Source organism: Martes martes (assembly GCF_963455335.1).
Source record: "Martes martes genome assembly, chromosome: 13".
NCBI lineage: Eukaryota > Metazoa > Chordata > Mammalia > Carnivora > Mustelidae > Martes > Martes martes.
In genome coordinates, this window is record NC_137901.1 from 68,933,444 (window position 1) to 68,950,840 (window position 17,397).

Sequence of the window (17,397 nt, forward strand, 5' to 3'; positions counted from 1 at the left end):
TTTTTTTACCTAGATTAATTTTTTTGGTTGTCAATGTTACCTCTAAGAATCTCTGGGCAGTTTTGGTCAACAGTAAATTACTGTGTACAGTTTCCATTTGCATTTGGTGATAATTTCTGCCAGTAATTTTCATTATGAACCAAATAAGCAACATAGTTTTTATTTATTTCTTAGTGCAAAGAATAGCAATGTTGTGGGTTGGATAGCAATGTCGTGGGTTGAATCGTGTCCCCCAACCCCCGAGTACCTATGAATTGACCTGACTTGGAGATTCTTTGAAGATGTAATTAAGATGAAGTCACACTGGAGTAGTGGGCCCTTAATCCAATATGATTGGCATCTTTATAAAAAGAGGAGATGAGGGCCGCCTCGGTGGCTCAGTCGGTTAAGTGGCTGCCTTCTGCTTGGGTCATGCAGTAGGTGAATGCCATGAAGCCTAGGAAGCACAAGTTCATAAAGATTCTGTTGAAGAGGGACTGCGCAATGTGGATGGGCAATGAAGTCTTGCTGTGGGTGTCCTGGGATCAAGCCCCACATCAGGATCCCTGCTCAGCAGGGAGTCTGCTTCTACCTCTCATTCTTCCTCTGTGGGCTCTCTCTCTCTCCCTCTCTCTCAAATAAATAAAATCTTAAAAAAAAAAAAAAGAAGAGATGAGACACAGGGACAGATACACACAGAAAGGAGAATGCCATGTGAAGACAGACATACAGGTAAAACAGCATGTGATAATGAAAGCAGAGACTAGAATGATGTGTACACAAGCCGAGGAACACCAAGGATTGCTGGCAACACCAGAAGCTAAGAGAAACGCACAGAACAGATCCTCCTCCAGAGCCTCCAGAAAGAGGATGGCCCTGTTGACATCTTGATGTCAGATTTCTAGTTTCCAGAACTATAAGACAATACATTTCTGTTGTTTATAAGCCACCAAGTGTATACTACTTTGTCAGAGCAGTCTTTGGAAACAAATTCAAGTAGAAAGAAAAAGGAGTAAGTACATGGTAGAAGAAGGCTAATAGGGTGGACTTGTCCTATGTGTAATTATGAGGCATTTAACTGTGAGGCATTTAATAGTAAGACATTTATTCTAAAAGAATGAAATCACCCTTCATAACTAAAGTCACATATTTCAATGACAATCAGAGAAGGAATTAGTCAGAAAAGAGAGTTAATCCATACAAAATGAATAATCCTTATTGAGATCAAACATTTGTCCTCCTCCTCTTTCTGGTATCACACTCTAAGTAACAAAGGTCGCCATTAGTGACTATTTTGGTAAATAAATTAAAGGATAATTCAAGCTGGAATTTTTGATTAAATACTGCTGTAATAAATGGGTCACTGTCTTGGATGTATGTCTTTTTATAATGATTCTCTAGAATACCTAGGGTGGGATACGAATGAGAAGCAGGCCCACAGAATCGCAGAAGAACTCAGAACTAGAAGGAACGAGGAATGGCTCCTAGAATTGTAGCCACAGGCCACAGATGAGGGGACTGAATGGAAGTCTATACAGTAAGCATTTGGGGCCCCTGGTCTCCTTCCCAACCCCGCCAGGCAGGGTATCCAGCTCCTTCTCCACACCCTGCTTCCAGAATTCTGGCAGCTTGACTGGTCTCTCCATCAGGAGACTGGCAATATCTTTGCAGAAGAAGCCAAGAACTAAAAGCCTCAAGATTCTCACATCTGTGCCCCACCTCCCTCAATGAAAAAGCAGGCTTGTCCCTAAAGAGAAGCTCACAAATCTACAAGTCCTGCTCTGACACTGGGAGCTTCTAACTAATTTCTCAGTTGCTGACACTTAAGTATGAATGGATAATCAAGACTCACAAGATATTTGGATGTGACCTCCAGCAAGAAAGAGACCAAAGCAAACAAAGAAATCTGAGGAAATCCACGACCTGTAATGTACTCCTACCAAGAAGTTGAATCTAAATATCATCAGACCTCATCCACAACTAAGTATCAACTTACAAAAAATACAGGGAACAAATAAAAATGGCTCTGCAATCAGCAAAATCGATGATGTAGGAAATGTCACAGGACTAATACCCAGTTCCCTCAACAAATAAACTGCAAAAGAAAGAGGGGGAAACTTACACATTAAAAGACACTTAAGATGTAGATCAATCAAAGGCTATGTATGGACCTTGGATCTTCGTTTTAACTACAAACCAACTCTCAAACAAAAAATGCTAAACAATCAGGGAAACTTAAACTTTAAATTTTTTCTAATCTAAAAAATATTTTAATGAGTTATTAAAGAATTACTATTTTGGGGGGGGGGTGCATGGGTGGCTCAGTTGGTTGGGTGTCAGACTCTTGATCTCAGCTCAGGGGATGGGGAGAGGGAGAGAGAGAATTTCCAGCAGACTCCATGCTGAGCTTGTTGCCCAAGACAGGGCTCAATCTCACAACCCTGAGATCAAGACCTGAGCTGAGATCAAGAGTTGGATACCCACAGCTGAGCCAAGAGAACTTAAAACAAATGTCTATACAAAAATTTGTATATGGGAGCACCTGGGTGGCTCAGTCATTAAGCATCTGCCTGCAGTTCAGGTCATGATCTCAGGGTCCTGGGATCAAGCCCCGCATCAGACTCCCTGCTTGGCCAGAAGCCTGCTCCTCTCTCTCCCACTCCCCCTACTTGTGTTCTGTCTCTCACTCTGTCTCTCTGTCAAATAAATATAATCTTTAAAAAAAACTTGTATATGAATGTTAACAACATTATTAACAATAATATTAATTTGGCTATTAATAATAGCCAAAAAAAGTGAAAGCCCAAACGTTCACCAACTCATGGATGAACAAAATATGGCATACCCATACAATCCATACAATGAAATATCACACAACCATAAAAAGAAATGCAGTACTATTACATGTTAAAACATGGATGCATACTGGCACATGCTAAGGGAAAGAAGTCAATCACAAAGACCATATAGCATATGATTCCACTTATATGAAATGTCCAGAACAGATAAATCTACAGAGTCATAAAGTAAATTTCTGGCTGCCTAGGGCCTGGAAGGATTGAAGGGAAATGGGGAGTGACTCCTAACATTAAGGGTTTCTTTTCAGGGTGATGAAAATGTTCTAAAATTGATTATGGTGATGGTTGCAGAACTGATTAAAAACCAATGAACACTTTCAATTGGTGAATTGTATTCTATGTTAATTATTTTGCAATAAAACTGTTAAAAGAAGAAAAGGAAAAGATGAAAAAGTAGAAGCAGTAGTTATTAAAGGAAAATGTATCCCAAAAACCAAGGAAGCAAATTGAGGAGGAAAAAAGGAACCCAGGCAAAAGCGAATTCAACATAAGGGAATAGCAAAAAGAAGCAAATCCCATGATAGATGAGAAAAGAAGTTTTAGGATTAGAACTGAGGACAGCAGGCATAGAGCTACCAGATCATTTTAGAGCAGAGAAGAATCTCCAAGAAAAAGATGAAATGGACAGTTTTGAGAGTAATTTTGCAAAAAAAAAAAAAAATTAGACAGGCATATGAGAAAAGCTGTTACATTCAGGAAGAAAATTTAATCTGGGCCTGAATACTAGGCAAATGAGAAAATAATAGAATAATAGGATGTACAAGAAAGAACAGTTGCTATACTCTGCTTGGTAGAGCTGTGAAACGTTATAAAACACTGACCACTAATTTAAAAATAAATTAATACATAACCACACTGGTGAGAGGATGGAAGGAAAACTGTGAGCTAAGTATTTATCTTCCACGAATAACAGTGGACACTTTATGTGTAAAACTAAAAAATCAGGAAATATCACCCATAAGGATATTTACTTCCAACTTATAAAGATCAGGAGAAACAGCTGGCATAATGTAAATTATAACTGGGGCACGGGGTTATTTTCTATTATAAGCTTTTAATACTGGCTTTTAAAGTCATGTATGGTAACTTGAAAAATTAAAGAAGTTTCTACAGCATTTTGCAGCTGCTAACAATGACTGAGAAATCAACGATCCTAGTAAAGAAAAGCAAGGAAGACCTAAATTTATATCTTTAAGCCCCCAAACAGTTTCAACTACTTCTTCCAGGAATCCTTCTCTGACAACTCCAAGCCTCATACTTTCATGGTATTTAGGCGGGTACCATAAAATCTAAAACGGATAGATTAATAAAACAAAAAACAAAAAAACAAAAAACCACTTATGGAGAGAGTACTACTCTGTGTCAGGTATAGAGAGTACTAAGCATTTTTCATTAATAAGCTGCCTTTTAACAACCACCTGAACAGGGGGTAGCCATTTCGTCTTACAGACGAAGTATCTAATTGAGGTCATTAGCTAAGTGGTAGGGCTGGGACTGGTACGCAGATCCCTAACACCATTCGTTCAACAAATATTTACTATGCATCTGCACAGGCTGACAAGAAACCTGAACGGCCCCCCATGAGATAAAAACGAAGCATTTATCTCCCGCTGCTGGGGAGGCTTCGCTGTTGTTGCCTTGTTGGCCCTCTGGGTTCAGATGAGGTCCCCGAGATTTGTGCACACTTGCCCCTAGCTGGCCACGCAGGAGAGATCCAGACACTCCTGATTCGGATCCGCGCACGAGCCTTGCATCGACGCAGGCACCGGTACCCGCCTGCAGCACCAGACGCGCGGGAGTAAGCGGTGCCCGGTGGCCCCGGCAACTAGACGCTAAAGGGAAGCAGCACCCGAAAAGAAGGACGCAAGCACCGCGCCGGGCGAGGAAGGAGGGCTCCGAAAGTTCTCCGCACTCCCTTCACACCTCTTCCACTCCCAGATCACAGTCTGTGGGTAGGCAGCTTCGCCTGCACTCCTGGACAAGGAAGCGGAGGCTCGGAAAAAAGAGTCACGGGGTCCAGCTCGAGGGACGCGCGCTCGCCGCTGGACTCCAAGCCGAGGAGGCCGAGCCACTCACAGGCTGGAAACAATATACTGGGCCTCATACCTGACAAGCCAAGCACTCCGGTCTCCCGCCTCGCGAAGTCCCAGCGGGAGTAGACACACGCGCCGCCCGCGCTCCTCTGACCCGCGTGACCCACACCAGCCTCGGCGCTTCCAGCGTCTCTGCGCATAGGTCTCGCGCCGGCCCCGCCCCCGTCTCCACGGCGATTCCGCGAGCGTGTGAGACGCCCCCCCGCGGACTCTGGAGTTCGCGCAGCCTCAGTCCGATAGGTGACACGCCTCCCTCCGGCAGCCGAGGGGCGCTGGCTAAGCTGAGTTGGCCCCAAAGTCCGCGGATGAACTGGGCAACCCCAAGGAGGGCTCTCGACCTCCTTGGCCCACTAGCTCCTCTCACAGCTTAGCTTCCTACAGCCACTCTTAGACAAGAGAAGTAGGAGTCATTTCGAATCGAATTTCCGAGCTACGCCTCGCGCTGCAAGGACTAGGGATGAGGTTCCCGTCTGGAGGCCCAAGCAGACGAAGGCCCTCCGTAGCCCCATTTCCAGGCTCCCGCGTAAGCCTCTCTGGCTCTTGGTTCTCCATGGTTCCCAGACGGTGCAAGCGTGGAGCACGCGCACGCAGGGACCAGAGAAGCTGTCAATCTGAGGGGCAAGGAAGTTGTCGTTCCGTGCCCCGAATTTGAATTACCCTAGGCTGGGATCTTCTCTGAACCCTCCCTTTAAAAATGTAGTTAACAAGCCCTAATTGTTAGTAAATGGTCGATAAATTTTTTAAAATCTCTGAACACCTTTTAGAAAATAGGGGTAAGGTAAGTTAGGTGAGGCATTTTTATATGCTTTTCTCCTGTGCTTTATAAAACATTTGAAAGCACACAAGACTTCTGGTAGAGAGAGTAAAGGCAAGCGTCATGTACTTAAATGCTTGAAAGATTTTTAAATTTTTTTTAAATTTTTTAAAGATTTTATTTACTTATTTGTCAGAGAGTGAGCGAGTGCAGACAAGCAGGGGGAAAGGCAGGAAGATGGAGAAGCAGGCTCCCCAATGAGCAAGGAGCACAATGTGGGACTGGATCCCAGAACCCTGGGATCATGACCTGAGCTAAGGCAGACGCTTAACCAACTGAGCCACTCAGGCACCCCGAAAGATTTTTATACTACAATTATGAGGTAAAATAATTTGTTGGGTGTCCCAGGATTAAAGTGACACAGGTAGTTTGCATTTTCCCTTTTCTACATATACTAATTTTTGTTTAAAAAAAAACCAAAACACCAAGTGTTTAAAAGGAAAAGTTCCACTTTAGCATGACACGGGAACCAATCTTTTAGGGATGACTAATTTAGTGAGTTTTAAAGCCCTAATTAGCACTAATATTTATCGTCAAATTAGTCTTATAAGTACTTTATGCTTTCTAGGTGATTTGCTGATGCTTTATTCCTGTCGTGTACCTTTACTACCATCAACTTTGATTTGGGAAGGGATGAAAGGCATTTTCATTTGAGTTATAATGCAAATAATTATTCCTGTCAGTAAAGATTAGAACAGTATAGATTAACAACAGCTAGTGCAGCAGCACTTAATGATTTCAGTTGGTTTTGTCTTAAGTACTTCCCATAAATGAAATCAAGCATGTAAAGCACCAGAAAGGGTAGAGGCTCTTCGAAGAATTTGTGTGGTTCTAAGAGTCCCTTAATTTCTTAACAGTCCTTAAGCTGAGTACATGATGCCACACACCTGTGAAACTGTTGAAATCTTTTCTTAGAACCAGGGATTACCCTTAGAGCAAGAAAAACTGAACAGGAAAAAAAGCCCATTTAGGGAGACACTGACTAGTTGAGGTGTAATCCCAACTTTCTGAGATGAGGCTGCTCTCAGAATTACTAGGTTTCTCATATTTTCATTTGCTTTTCTACTGCTCTTGGACTCCTCAACTGACTGAACTTTTGAGTCCCCTTATGCCAATCTTTGAACTAACAACTGAACCTAAACTAAAATCTTAGAAATATTTAGTAAAGAACAAGAGTCAATAATTTCTTATTCTCTCAAAGAGGCTTTCTCATACTGGTATTTGAAAATTCATTAATTCCAAAATGGGCATTTGGAATTACAAATTGTCATTTTTATTGAGAATACTCAAAAGCTACAATGAAACAAGGATTTGCAAGCATCTAAGCTTTGCATGACACAGGAGAAAGACATTCATAGAGACCCTCCCTTAGTAAATTACCTTTATTCTCAGGTGCTAATTTGCATCTCCTTTCACAGGACAAACTGAGTCTCTGAGAGATAAGTGAGTTGAGACCAAGGTTCTACAAGACACTAAAGGACAGCTTGGTGGAAGAGTGCATCCCAACTAGGATAGACCTGAGGGCCCAGGAAATTAGCTCCAGGCCAGGCCTCTCTCATGGTAGCTACAATGCCTTGAGCAGATTTTGTGTACTTGCGGTCATTTAAAAATATGTCCACGAATTCTTTGACACTTTTATATAAAAGTAGTCTAAGTCCCCTCCCCTTAGTGACTTCTTTCTTTTCTTTTGTTAATATTTTATTTATTTGACAGAGATCACAAGTAGGTAGAGAGAGAGGAGGAAGCAGGCTCCCCGTGGAGCAGAGCCCGATGTGGGGCTCGATCCCAGGACCCTGGGATCATGACCTGAGCCGAAGGCAGAGGCTTTAACCCACTGAGCTACCCAGGCACCCCTCTTTCTTTTTTTTTTTTTTTTTTTAAGATTTTAGTTACTTGTCAGAGAAAAAGAGAGCACAAGCAGGGGAGCAGCAGGCAGAGGTAGAGGAAGAAGCAGGCTCCCTGCCAAGCAAGGAGCTCAATGTGGGACTTGATCAGAGGAGCTGGGATCATGACCTGAGTGGAAGGCAGCCGATTAACGACTGAGCCACCCAGGCGTCCCTTAGTGACTTCTTTCTAATAGAATACGGCATGTGGAAGAACACGGACTCCAAGGCGAGGTTGGAAAGGACAATTCAGCAACTGGCTGCTGCAGAATCCTGCCACCATGTTGTAAGAACAAGCTCAGGCCACAGAGAAAGAGCATGTACAAACGTTCCAGCCAACAGCTCCAGGAGACCCAGCTGACAGCCGCCATCAAGCACCAAATATGTGTGTAAGCGAGCCATTAAATGATCCTAGGCCCAAGCCTTCTACCCATGTGAATGGAGCAGAAACCAGGTATCCCAGCTAGAAGTGGCTTAAAGTGCAAGTTTAGGGGCAAAATACATACTGAGTTAAACCATTGAGTTTTGGGGTGGTTTATCACATAGCAATAGATGACTAACTCCCACTACAAGCCTGAAAAGTAGGTACTGCTATCCCTTTTTGACAGAGGAGTAAACAGGTCCAGAGAAATGAAATGACTGGCTCAGATTTCACACCAAGTGGCAGAACCAGAATATAAGAGCTTCAAGCAATGGGCCTTCTTCATTACACCTGATAGCAAAAGGATTATACCATTATCCTCAACCTTAGGAAGAACCTGATTCCAAAAGCAGCTTGATTTCTAAAATATTAAGATGAGCATGGTGTGATTACCTACCATGTGCCTCTGAATAGGCCTTACAAGAACAAAAACAAAAAACCAGCAGCTTCACGGAGGTTGTATAAGGCTTTTTACCCACCTTATCCTTTTTAATCTTGATAACAGCCCCTGTGAGTTGGATTATCATCTTTCCAATTTTACAGACTAGAAAACCAAGTCTAAGGATAAAGAACAGGCCTAATTTGCCCCAGCCTGTAGGATGTGGCAGAGCTGGGTTGCAAATGTTTCCCTCTGCCTCTTGCCCACAGATAGTTAACACATTTTATTTTTAAAAAATTTCTTTTATTCAATATTACAGACAAAAAGAAAAATGTTTTCTTAATTATCTCGGTTGCCAAGACTTACAGGAAGGGAACTCAGCGATCACTCAATGCCCAATCCCCTTATTCTATTAGTGAAGCTCAAAGAAAGCAGGCCCCTTCAAAGAAATGTAGACTTCACTACCCTTTAGCGAAAAAAATTGCGTTTCCCTCTACACCCAGGTATCACTTCACACCAGCCCCGGAGGAAGCACGGGACGGAAAATGGGGCTGGGGATATTCCTGCACGCCGGGCTCACAGGTGATCTTCGTGAAACCTTTACAGATGGCTACCTTTACAAATGGCTCCTCCCCAGCACGGCAGTTACTCTCGTATCTCAGAGTAGGGAAAGTATGTTTGCAACTGCTGTGCTCTCATTTGCCAGTCTCGTCAAGGTGTACTATGCGCTTCACATTCGCTGTCTCATTTTCACCCAAATACACTCATACTTCCCCTTCCCGTGCAGGCTATGGAAAGATTCCGGTTATGAGCGGGAAAAAAAACAAAAACACAAAAAAAACTTTCAATGACTTCTGTCAGTCACCTTTAGCTCAATCAAAAGCAATCGTGGCAAATTTGTTAATGCAACGGAATCACATACACTTAAAGAGGGGCCATTTTAGAAAGGAGAAGAGAGAAAACTCAAGTCAGGGCTTTGCCCAACATCACACCGTTAATGACAAAACCTGAGATTCGAGCCCACAAACGCCAGGCTCAAAAGCCCCCAGGCTGGCCTCAGACTGCCACCACCGAAGCCCCACGTTTCCCGCCGTCGCGAACCGTGCAAGAGCAGCAGTCAACGCACTTCCCAAGTCGCACCCGGACCAAGACCCCGGATCCCGGCCTTGGCTGGTACCACCGCCTTCCAGAGACAGCTGCCAGGCGCGGACCGCAGGCTCCAAGAACCGCCCGCCCCGTTCTGCCCCGCCCCGAAGCGCGCGTGGGAACGCTGCGTCCTCCCCAGGGCTGCCCCGGACAACCGCCTGGGCGCACCGGGAAAGGCTTCCGCCGCCACCGCCCCAGCCCCCTCTCCGCCGCCGCCATCTCCTTCCCGCCTCCGCCTCCCCGCCGCCGGGCGCACGCTGGGGCCGGCGCCCGGGGAGCGCGCCGCAATGTGTCTTTTTTCCGCCCGGCACCGCCGCGGTCACCTCACTTCCGGGCGCGCAGTGGGGAAGGCGGTGCTGGGGCCCGGGTGCGTGGAGGGAGTTATTAGGGGGGAGGGGGTCTGGGAGGAGGGGCTGAGGGCTGGGCCGTGGTTACGGCGGCTGAAGAGAGACAGTCCGAACGGGTGGGGGGGGGCGAGAGCGAAGGCCGCGCGGAGCAGCCCTCGGACCGGCACCGGCGGCAGGGAGGGGAGCGGCGGCCGAGCCTAAGGGCCGCCGAGTGGCGGAGGCACCGAGTAAGGGCCCGGCGGCAGCGGAGCCGGGGCGCCTCGCGCCCAGGGCCGCAGGGAGGGCAGGGGCGCGGGCGCGCTGCTCCTGGGGTCGCGTGCGTGAGCGCGAGCGCCGGGGAGCGCGCGGGGGGCGGGCAGGGGCGCGAGGCCAGCGGGGCGGCCGGCGGGCAGCAGGCGGGCGGGCTGGCGGGGCCCGAGCCGCCGGGCCGGGCGGACGGCGGCGGGCCTGCGCCGGCTCCAGCTCGGAGCGGCCGGGCCGGGGTATTCGGCCTCCCCGCTCCCTCCGGCCCGCCTCCCCTCGGTGAGTACAGTCCCCGCCCTTCCTCCGAAGGAGGCCGCTGGGCTGGGGCCTGCGCGAGAGGCCGGGGGTTGGGGTCGCGGCACGGGAAAGCCGAGTTTCCGAGCTGGAGCCGGCGTTCGCCCTTTCCTTGCCACCGGCGCCCCTGACATGGCCACAGGTGCCGCGGGCCGGGTGAGGGGCGCTCGGGCCCCAGCCCCTGGATAACAAGGGACAGCTGGCGCCGTCCATTGGCAAGTGACAGGCACTATACCACAGTCCTACTTCCCGGATCCCCAACCCCAGCCAATCTCCTACCTGCCCCCACTCGGGAAACTTCCCCACTACTGTCTGAACGGTCCTCATGGGTGGCAATGACTAATTTTGGTTTCTTTTTGTCTTAAAGCTGCTTAAAGGCTGGGCCCTGATTGGGTACCTTCCACTTAGGCTTTCCTTAACCTTTTTGGTTCTTAGAGCACGTTACTGGAAGAGATAAAGAACCAGTCATTCTATTTCCAAATGGGTTCTGGTTTTGTTGGGTGAGGCTTTGTTTTTTAAAGGTAGTCATTTTAAGAGATTAAAGAGTTTCGGTGTCTTAAACGGTCAAGACTTCTCAAAATATATTGTTCCCCTGACGGTTTTGCTGATTGATCTTCCAGGTGCAAAGAATTGTAGACCAAGGAGCCATGGATAGGAGAAGTTTGGGTGAAACAGAAAATGGAGATGCTTTCCTTGACCTGAAGAAGCAACCAACCTCCAAATCCCCGCATCGCTATACAAAAGTAAGTATTGTTACTAATGAAATAGTGTTTCTTTATAGGTGGGGAGATTAGTAACATTGTGTAGGTATTTCATTAGTGTTATTTAAAGTGGGAGTCTCATTCTGTCTATATAGACTAAATATTAACTAAATTTAATAAAGCATTGCTTTGAATTTTTTCTGCAAGTGTGAATATGCAGTTTAAACTAGAATTTGCTTCTAATTAGCTTTTGGGTAGAGGAAATACTGGCTCATATAGCATATGAATTTGTAGATCAGCATATGTTAGCACACATGTTCTGTAACAACTGTGTGTAACTGGTATGTTACTGACTTATATGCTCTAGAATAAGGATTCCAGTTCTGGCATGCAAATCACTCAAGGTCCTGTACTTACTGAAGCCGTTGCTTCAGTATCTTGTGGGCCTCTGGGTGTTTCTGAAGGGATTGACAGGACTCCTTGAGGTGTGAATTCATTTCTCATTCCTTGAAATGTATTGGGCAGAGTACAAAAAATGTGCTTGGGACTTTTGATGGGAAGAGTCATATTCTAGTTGATCTCTTATCTCTATTTCCTAAGTATGGACCCAATCAGGGGTTCTGATGTGGTTTTTGTCCCTGACTTACCAGAATACTGACTGGTTAATATTTGAAGTCAGGCCTTGTTTGTGTACTAGTGGCACTGCTCAGACCTACTTGATGAAGTGTCTAGTGCTATCAGAGCAATATTCATTTTTAGCATTAAAAAAAAAAGATGGCTTTTTATTCAGATTTGATCTCCACAAATGTAGTTTTTCTCAAACCTGAGAGTGCTTGAATAATGTTTCACAACTTAAATTCACTGTCTAAAATGTTGACAGGTGAATTCTGAATGGAAAAAGCTTATTAAATGAAGGGGAACTAATTTGAATGGCTTTCATAAGCTTATGTGATTTTAGTTCTCCTAGCACTTTTTGAATAAAAGTTCTTACTGGTATTCTGCTTGTAGAGTCCACACAGAGAGGCTTTTGTGTCACTTTCATGCTGATCAGAGGATGGCATGTATATGTTATCTTTCTGTATAACCATATTTAGCTTAAGTCATTTTGGGGGAAGATAATACTGGTCTTTCTTAGGCTAGAACTTACGTGTGTCTAAAGATTAAGAAGCTCAATATTGTCCATTTTTTATGAGCTAGTCTCAGAATTCTGTCATACTTAGATAAATGTGCCTCAAAGAAATGATTAAGAAAAGCATCTTTTAGATTAATGATAGTGGAGCTTAGATTTAATGGTCTTCTCTACCAGATTTAGTTGGAAGTTGGTTTACTGTCCACTCCATTAGAGAAGATTTAGTTAATGGCAATTTTAGGATCATGTTTAGGCAGTGTTTGGGTGGTGCTTTCATACATATGTTTCTTATACTCTAGTAATGCGGTACTTGAGGCAAACTAAGCCTTTCTCTTTGAAGAAAGCTTGAAACAACGCTGTGTTCTGAGAACTATAATAATGGTCTGTTGCACAACTGGAATAATACTTGAGCCATCTTACTCCTTATCGCTATATTGAGATTAAACTATTGGCGTAAAAAAAGGCATTTAGTAATGTTTCTGCTGCTTCAAGTTCATGGGCTAGAAAGTTTAGAAGAGAAGGAAGTTGTCCTCAGTGATTTTTTTTAAGAAGTTATGTGCTTTGTGAAAACTGGTAAACATAGGATGTTTACTACAAGATCAAAAAAACACATTCACCAGATGAGAGGGCTTCTTAAACTTTGACCTTTCTTAGTTTAGCATTCATTTGTTTTATGAGATAACATTAATAGTCTGTTTGGAATTCTAGGGTTGTTTTTTTTTCCGTGAGAGTGGAGTAGTCCAGGAGTTTGGCCTAGTGCTTTTCAGGTAACATCAGAGTCTCCTGTGTGTTACGGCATTCTTTACTCCAGCTTCCTAAATGTTGATATGTTTGGGGATTATCTATGAACCTTTGTGAAGTGTGAGTTCTGGTTGTTAGATCATGAGTGGGCTTCAAAGTCTAGCTTTTTATCCTGCTTGCAGGTGGGGCCCGTACTGCTGGTCCACTGACCATACTTTGAGTAGCAAGGCTTTAGTCTTCCTTGAACAACTTGGTATATGGTCTTGATGTTGTCATGCAACTCAGATGCATAATTACTCTCTAGGTTTCCATTGGTATCTGTTATGTTTCCATGAATGTCTCAGGAAGTCAAGTTAGAATCACATTAGATACTTTCAGGCCTACCCCTAGGCCTTAGTGATGATTAGTTGGGATGGTTATAAGTGGATTTATCGTATGCACCTGTTATCCTGAGAGTCTGAGCTCTTAATTTAAAAGCCCACTCAGGTCCATTTTGCCAGGCCAAGTTGCTAAGACCAAAAATTCTTTCTGTTGATACTTAAATGTGGCATTTATAAAGTGATTGAATTATGTTGAAGGACTTTTGGAGGCTATGGAGTGGGACCTCAGTGCAAAATCATGGATTGAAAGTGTTTTTAGACAGTGGCTCTCAAAGAGTAGTCCCTAAACTAGCATTTAGTACCGCCTGGTAACCAGTTAGAAATACAAAATCTCAGGTCCCATTTCAGTGGTATTAAATCAGATTTTAGGGGTAGGACCCAGACATCCACATGTATTAAGTCTTTCAGGGAATTTTTACTGATTCAAGCTTGAGGACCATCAGTTTAGAAAACAAGATGAGGTGATCATGCTTATTAATGGAAAAACTTTGGGACCCACCAGCTTACCTTCATCAGAGGTCCTTGTTTTACCAGTTCTTGTGTAGTACCTGCTTTTAGTGATACCATTTACTTCTTCAAATACAGAGTAAAAATGCTTTGGACTGTTCCACTATTCAGATCCATGTTCTTTTTCTTTGAGTGGACAGACTGACTTTAGAGTATACATACTTGGTGCTGTTCCTCCTTTGCTCCTGTGTCTTGCCACTGATTACTTATAAAGTATTATCACTTACCAGTTGGGCAGTATATAAAAGCAGGGAGGGGTGCCTGAGTGGCTCAGAGGGTTAAGCCTCTGCCTTTGGCTCAGGTCATGATCTCAGGGTCATGGGATCGAGTCCTACATTGGGCTCTCTGCTCGGCGGAGAACCTGCCCCCCCCCCCCCCGCGCCTGCCTCTCTGCCTACTTGTGATCTCTCTCTCTCTGTGTCAAATAAATAAAATCTTTAAATAAATAAATAAATAAAAGGGAATACCCATAACATTCAGCTTGATACTGAGCAGTGTTAATCATCTACCTTAAATCTACTAGCTAAAAAGTAGACATTGGATTAATTGAGCTTAGTTTCATGTGTTACCTTGATTAGTTATAAATTGGCACCATTTTAATCACCAATGTCTATACGGCTCTTCAGAGGAGTCCACCCTAATTTGCAGCTGATGGGCAGTTAGTCGCAGTGGTACAGCCATGTTTATGTCTTTGCTTTTTTTTTTTTTTAAGATTTATTTGAGAGCAAGAGCATGAGTCGGGGGAGGGGCAGAGGAAGAGGGAGAAGCAATCTCCCCACTGAGCGGGGAGCCCGTGGAGCTTGATCCCAGGACCCTGAGATCATGACCTGAGCTGAGCCACCCAGGCACCCCTGTGTCTTTGCTTTAAAACCATTTAAAAAACCATTAAAAAAAATAGACAAGCACCTAAAATGGACTGATTTGAGTCCTTCTAGCCTTCTTGGAGAGAATCAGTTGCAAGACTGGAGTCCAGCCTCTGAGAAAGGAGGACGTAGGATTCAAATCTTAGGTTGAAGTCAGTAGTCAGATGGTCAAGTTTAACTCTACAAGAGATCTCATTTGGTAACTTCATAGGTATTTTCCAAAAACTGAGTTGAGAAGTAACCTCTGACAGGTGGCATTTCAGGGACATGTTTTGCTACAAACTTCTTAAGCTAATATAAAAATAAGGATGCCTTTTGGGAAGGCAGAATTATGGTATGAGAAATTATTATACAATCTTAAAGTTTCAGCTGTTCAGAAAATCTAGCTAACTGGAAGTTCTTAGGTGGGGGTCAGCTGGCAACACCACCAACATTGTCTTCTGATTATTCTTTCATACCTGTTCTTATTCTTGGAACAGTCATCTTGAAAAGTTGGGATTCAGGACTGTTGCCCCATGAGTATCCTCTCCTATTTGCTCATGGTGGGAACTTCTAGCTAGATAAGGAATCAGTCATTTAACATAGAAATTTGTGGCTAGGGCCTTTGATTCAGGAAAAGGTGCTATGAGGTGCTTAAGGGAATCCTGCCTAACGATGAGGCAGTTTGAGTCAGAGTTCCCAGTAGTCCATTGGGCAGGGACAAACCCGACACTGAGTGACAGTTGCTGGGAGGTGTCATGCCCCTTCCCTTGTCCTCTCAAGAGGAGCAATGAAGAGAGAAGGATTGGGGTGTTGAGCCCCACTGCCTGGTTTAGGATCCCCTGCTTTACCACTTACTTACCCTGTGCGGTCTTCAGCTATATACTTAGCTTCTCTGATTCTCATCCTTTTCCTCTATAAAATGTGGGTGGAATAGCATCTACTTCATAGGATTTTTATGGGGAATAAATGAGAAAAATGCATGTCAAGTGCTTAGAAAAGTGGCTGGCACACAGTAAGTATGAAAACTGTTTATGATGTACTGAGGGGCATACTCAAAGGTCCCTTCTTTAGATCCCAACTTTAGATCAAGATGCTTATTTTTTAAATGTCACAGTAACCATTTCCATTTTAATATGAAACCGAAAGGTCCTGTTGAATACATAATGCCACCACCCTGAAAATGATTTTAAGTTTCCTTCTAGTCTTTACCTGCTTAAAGTTTTACATTGTTTTAATCAGTTGTATGAACACTTTTAAAAGCCAAAGTTTATTTTTATTGTATTGACCAGATCAACAGAGAAAACAGACTTTTCTGGGTTTTTTCCCTCATACCCTTAGTTTCCCCCCATTTCCTTAGTTTCAGATCTTTCAGTAGAAGAAAGTCTTTGCATCAGATCAGCCACCATTAGATGCTTAGATGAATCCAGGTTTGAAGTCCTGCTTAACAGCTCTGCAGGACTGTTGAAATCCTGACCTGCCTGTAAGAACTGTTGTAAATGATGCCTCCAGCAACAAACTTCATAAGTGGGGAATAGTGGAATGTATCCCATGTACCCCCTATGTTGTTAGTTCACCGTTGCATTGGCTATCATCTTTGGGTACCATTACTCCGTTGTGATCTATTTTTAACAGCTTTCTAATCCTTTCAGAAAAGTCATCTGACTTGGCAGAATGAATATCTGGTCAGTCAGCAACTGTCTAAGAGCTTGATGACCAACCCCAATGCTAGTGGGTGTGTGGAGGGTGGGGACTGGGACAGGAGGTCAAAGGCAGATGACCCAACCCAAATACTGCCCTGGGGACATTTGCCTTCTTTAGGAAGAGCCAGGCACACACACAGGTAAGGTACTGGGTCACTTCTAGAGTCTTTTGACCACTAACAATGAAATAAAACTCTGGGTTTTTTACAAAATATATATGTTATTTTTTAAAAACTTGTGTTTTTTATTCTTAAGAATTAAATTTAGCTTACAAAGGTAAAGAATATTTCCTTTTCATCTTATGTAAGGGACTTCTGTGAAATTTGTAATGTCAGAATGTCATCAGAATGCATAGCTGCTTCTACATGGAATTTCTGCAACAAAAAACTGTATGTGGAATTTTTTTTAATTAAATTTTTTATTTATTGTATGTGGATTTTTTAACCACTGTTCTTTTGGGCTTATATTCACATTCATTTGCTTTCTACTTCAAATCTGATCACCGTAAGTGGGTATCCATATTAGTAATTCCCAAATAGATTGTTTTGGGAAGCTTGACAAATTTTCTTTGAGGAAGGCTGCTAAAACTGAGAAAATGTGTTTATACTATTTTGGCTGTGGGCCATTAGCAGCTTATTTCTTGCTTAGTCAGGTTTTAAAACCTGTGCAAAAAAGTTTTCAGATACTAACTCTTCCTGTCCAGATGGTGATTGTAGTGAATTTGTTTATAATTAGTAAGTTCCTATGGGTTCTTAGGACTCTGCAAAAGGGTACTCTCCTATTTCCTCCTATAATAATCATACGGAGAGAGTATTCCCAGCTTAGAGTAGGCACTTTCCAAGTATTTTGCCTTTAGCCAAAGTTGAAGATTTTCTTTGAAAATATCCCAAAAGGGTGCCTTTTCAGGAATATTATTCTTAAGGGCCCTTGATGAGAT

General features: G+C 43.7%; 1 protein-coding gene across 6 annotated transcripts in view; it reads left to right on the forward strand.

Moving 5' to 3' along the window:
• The first annotated feature begins 9,844 nt into the window (after nt 1–9,844).
• Nucleotides 9,845–17,397, forward strand: part of EIF4ENIF1 (eukaryotic translation initiation factor 4E nuclear import factor 1) — a 44,832-nt gene continuing 37,279 nt past the window's right edge. For 4 of the 6 annotated variants that reach the window (XM_080821778.1, XM_080821780.1, XM_080821782.1 and 1 more), the window contains exons 1-2: nt 9,950–10,147; nt 11,078–11,200. In XM_080821778.1, the coding sequence (XP_080677904.1) occupies nt 11,105–11,200 (96 nt within the window). In that variant the 5' untranslated portion in view covers nt 9,950–10,147; nt 11,078–11,104. The other 2 variants (XM_080821781.1, XM_080821779.1) reach the window with 2 other exon arrangements.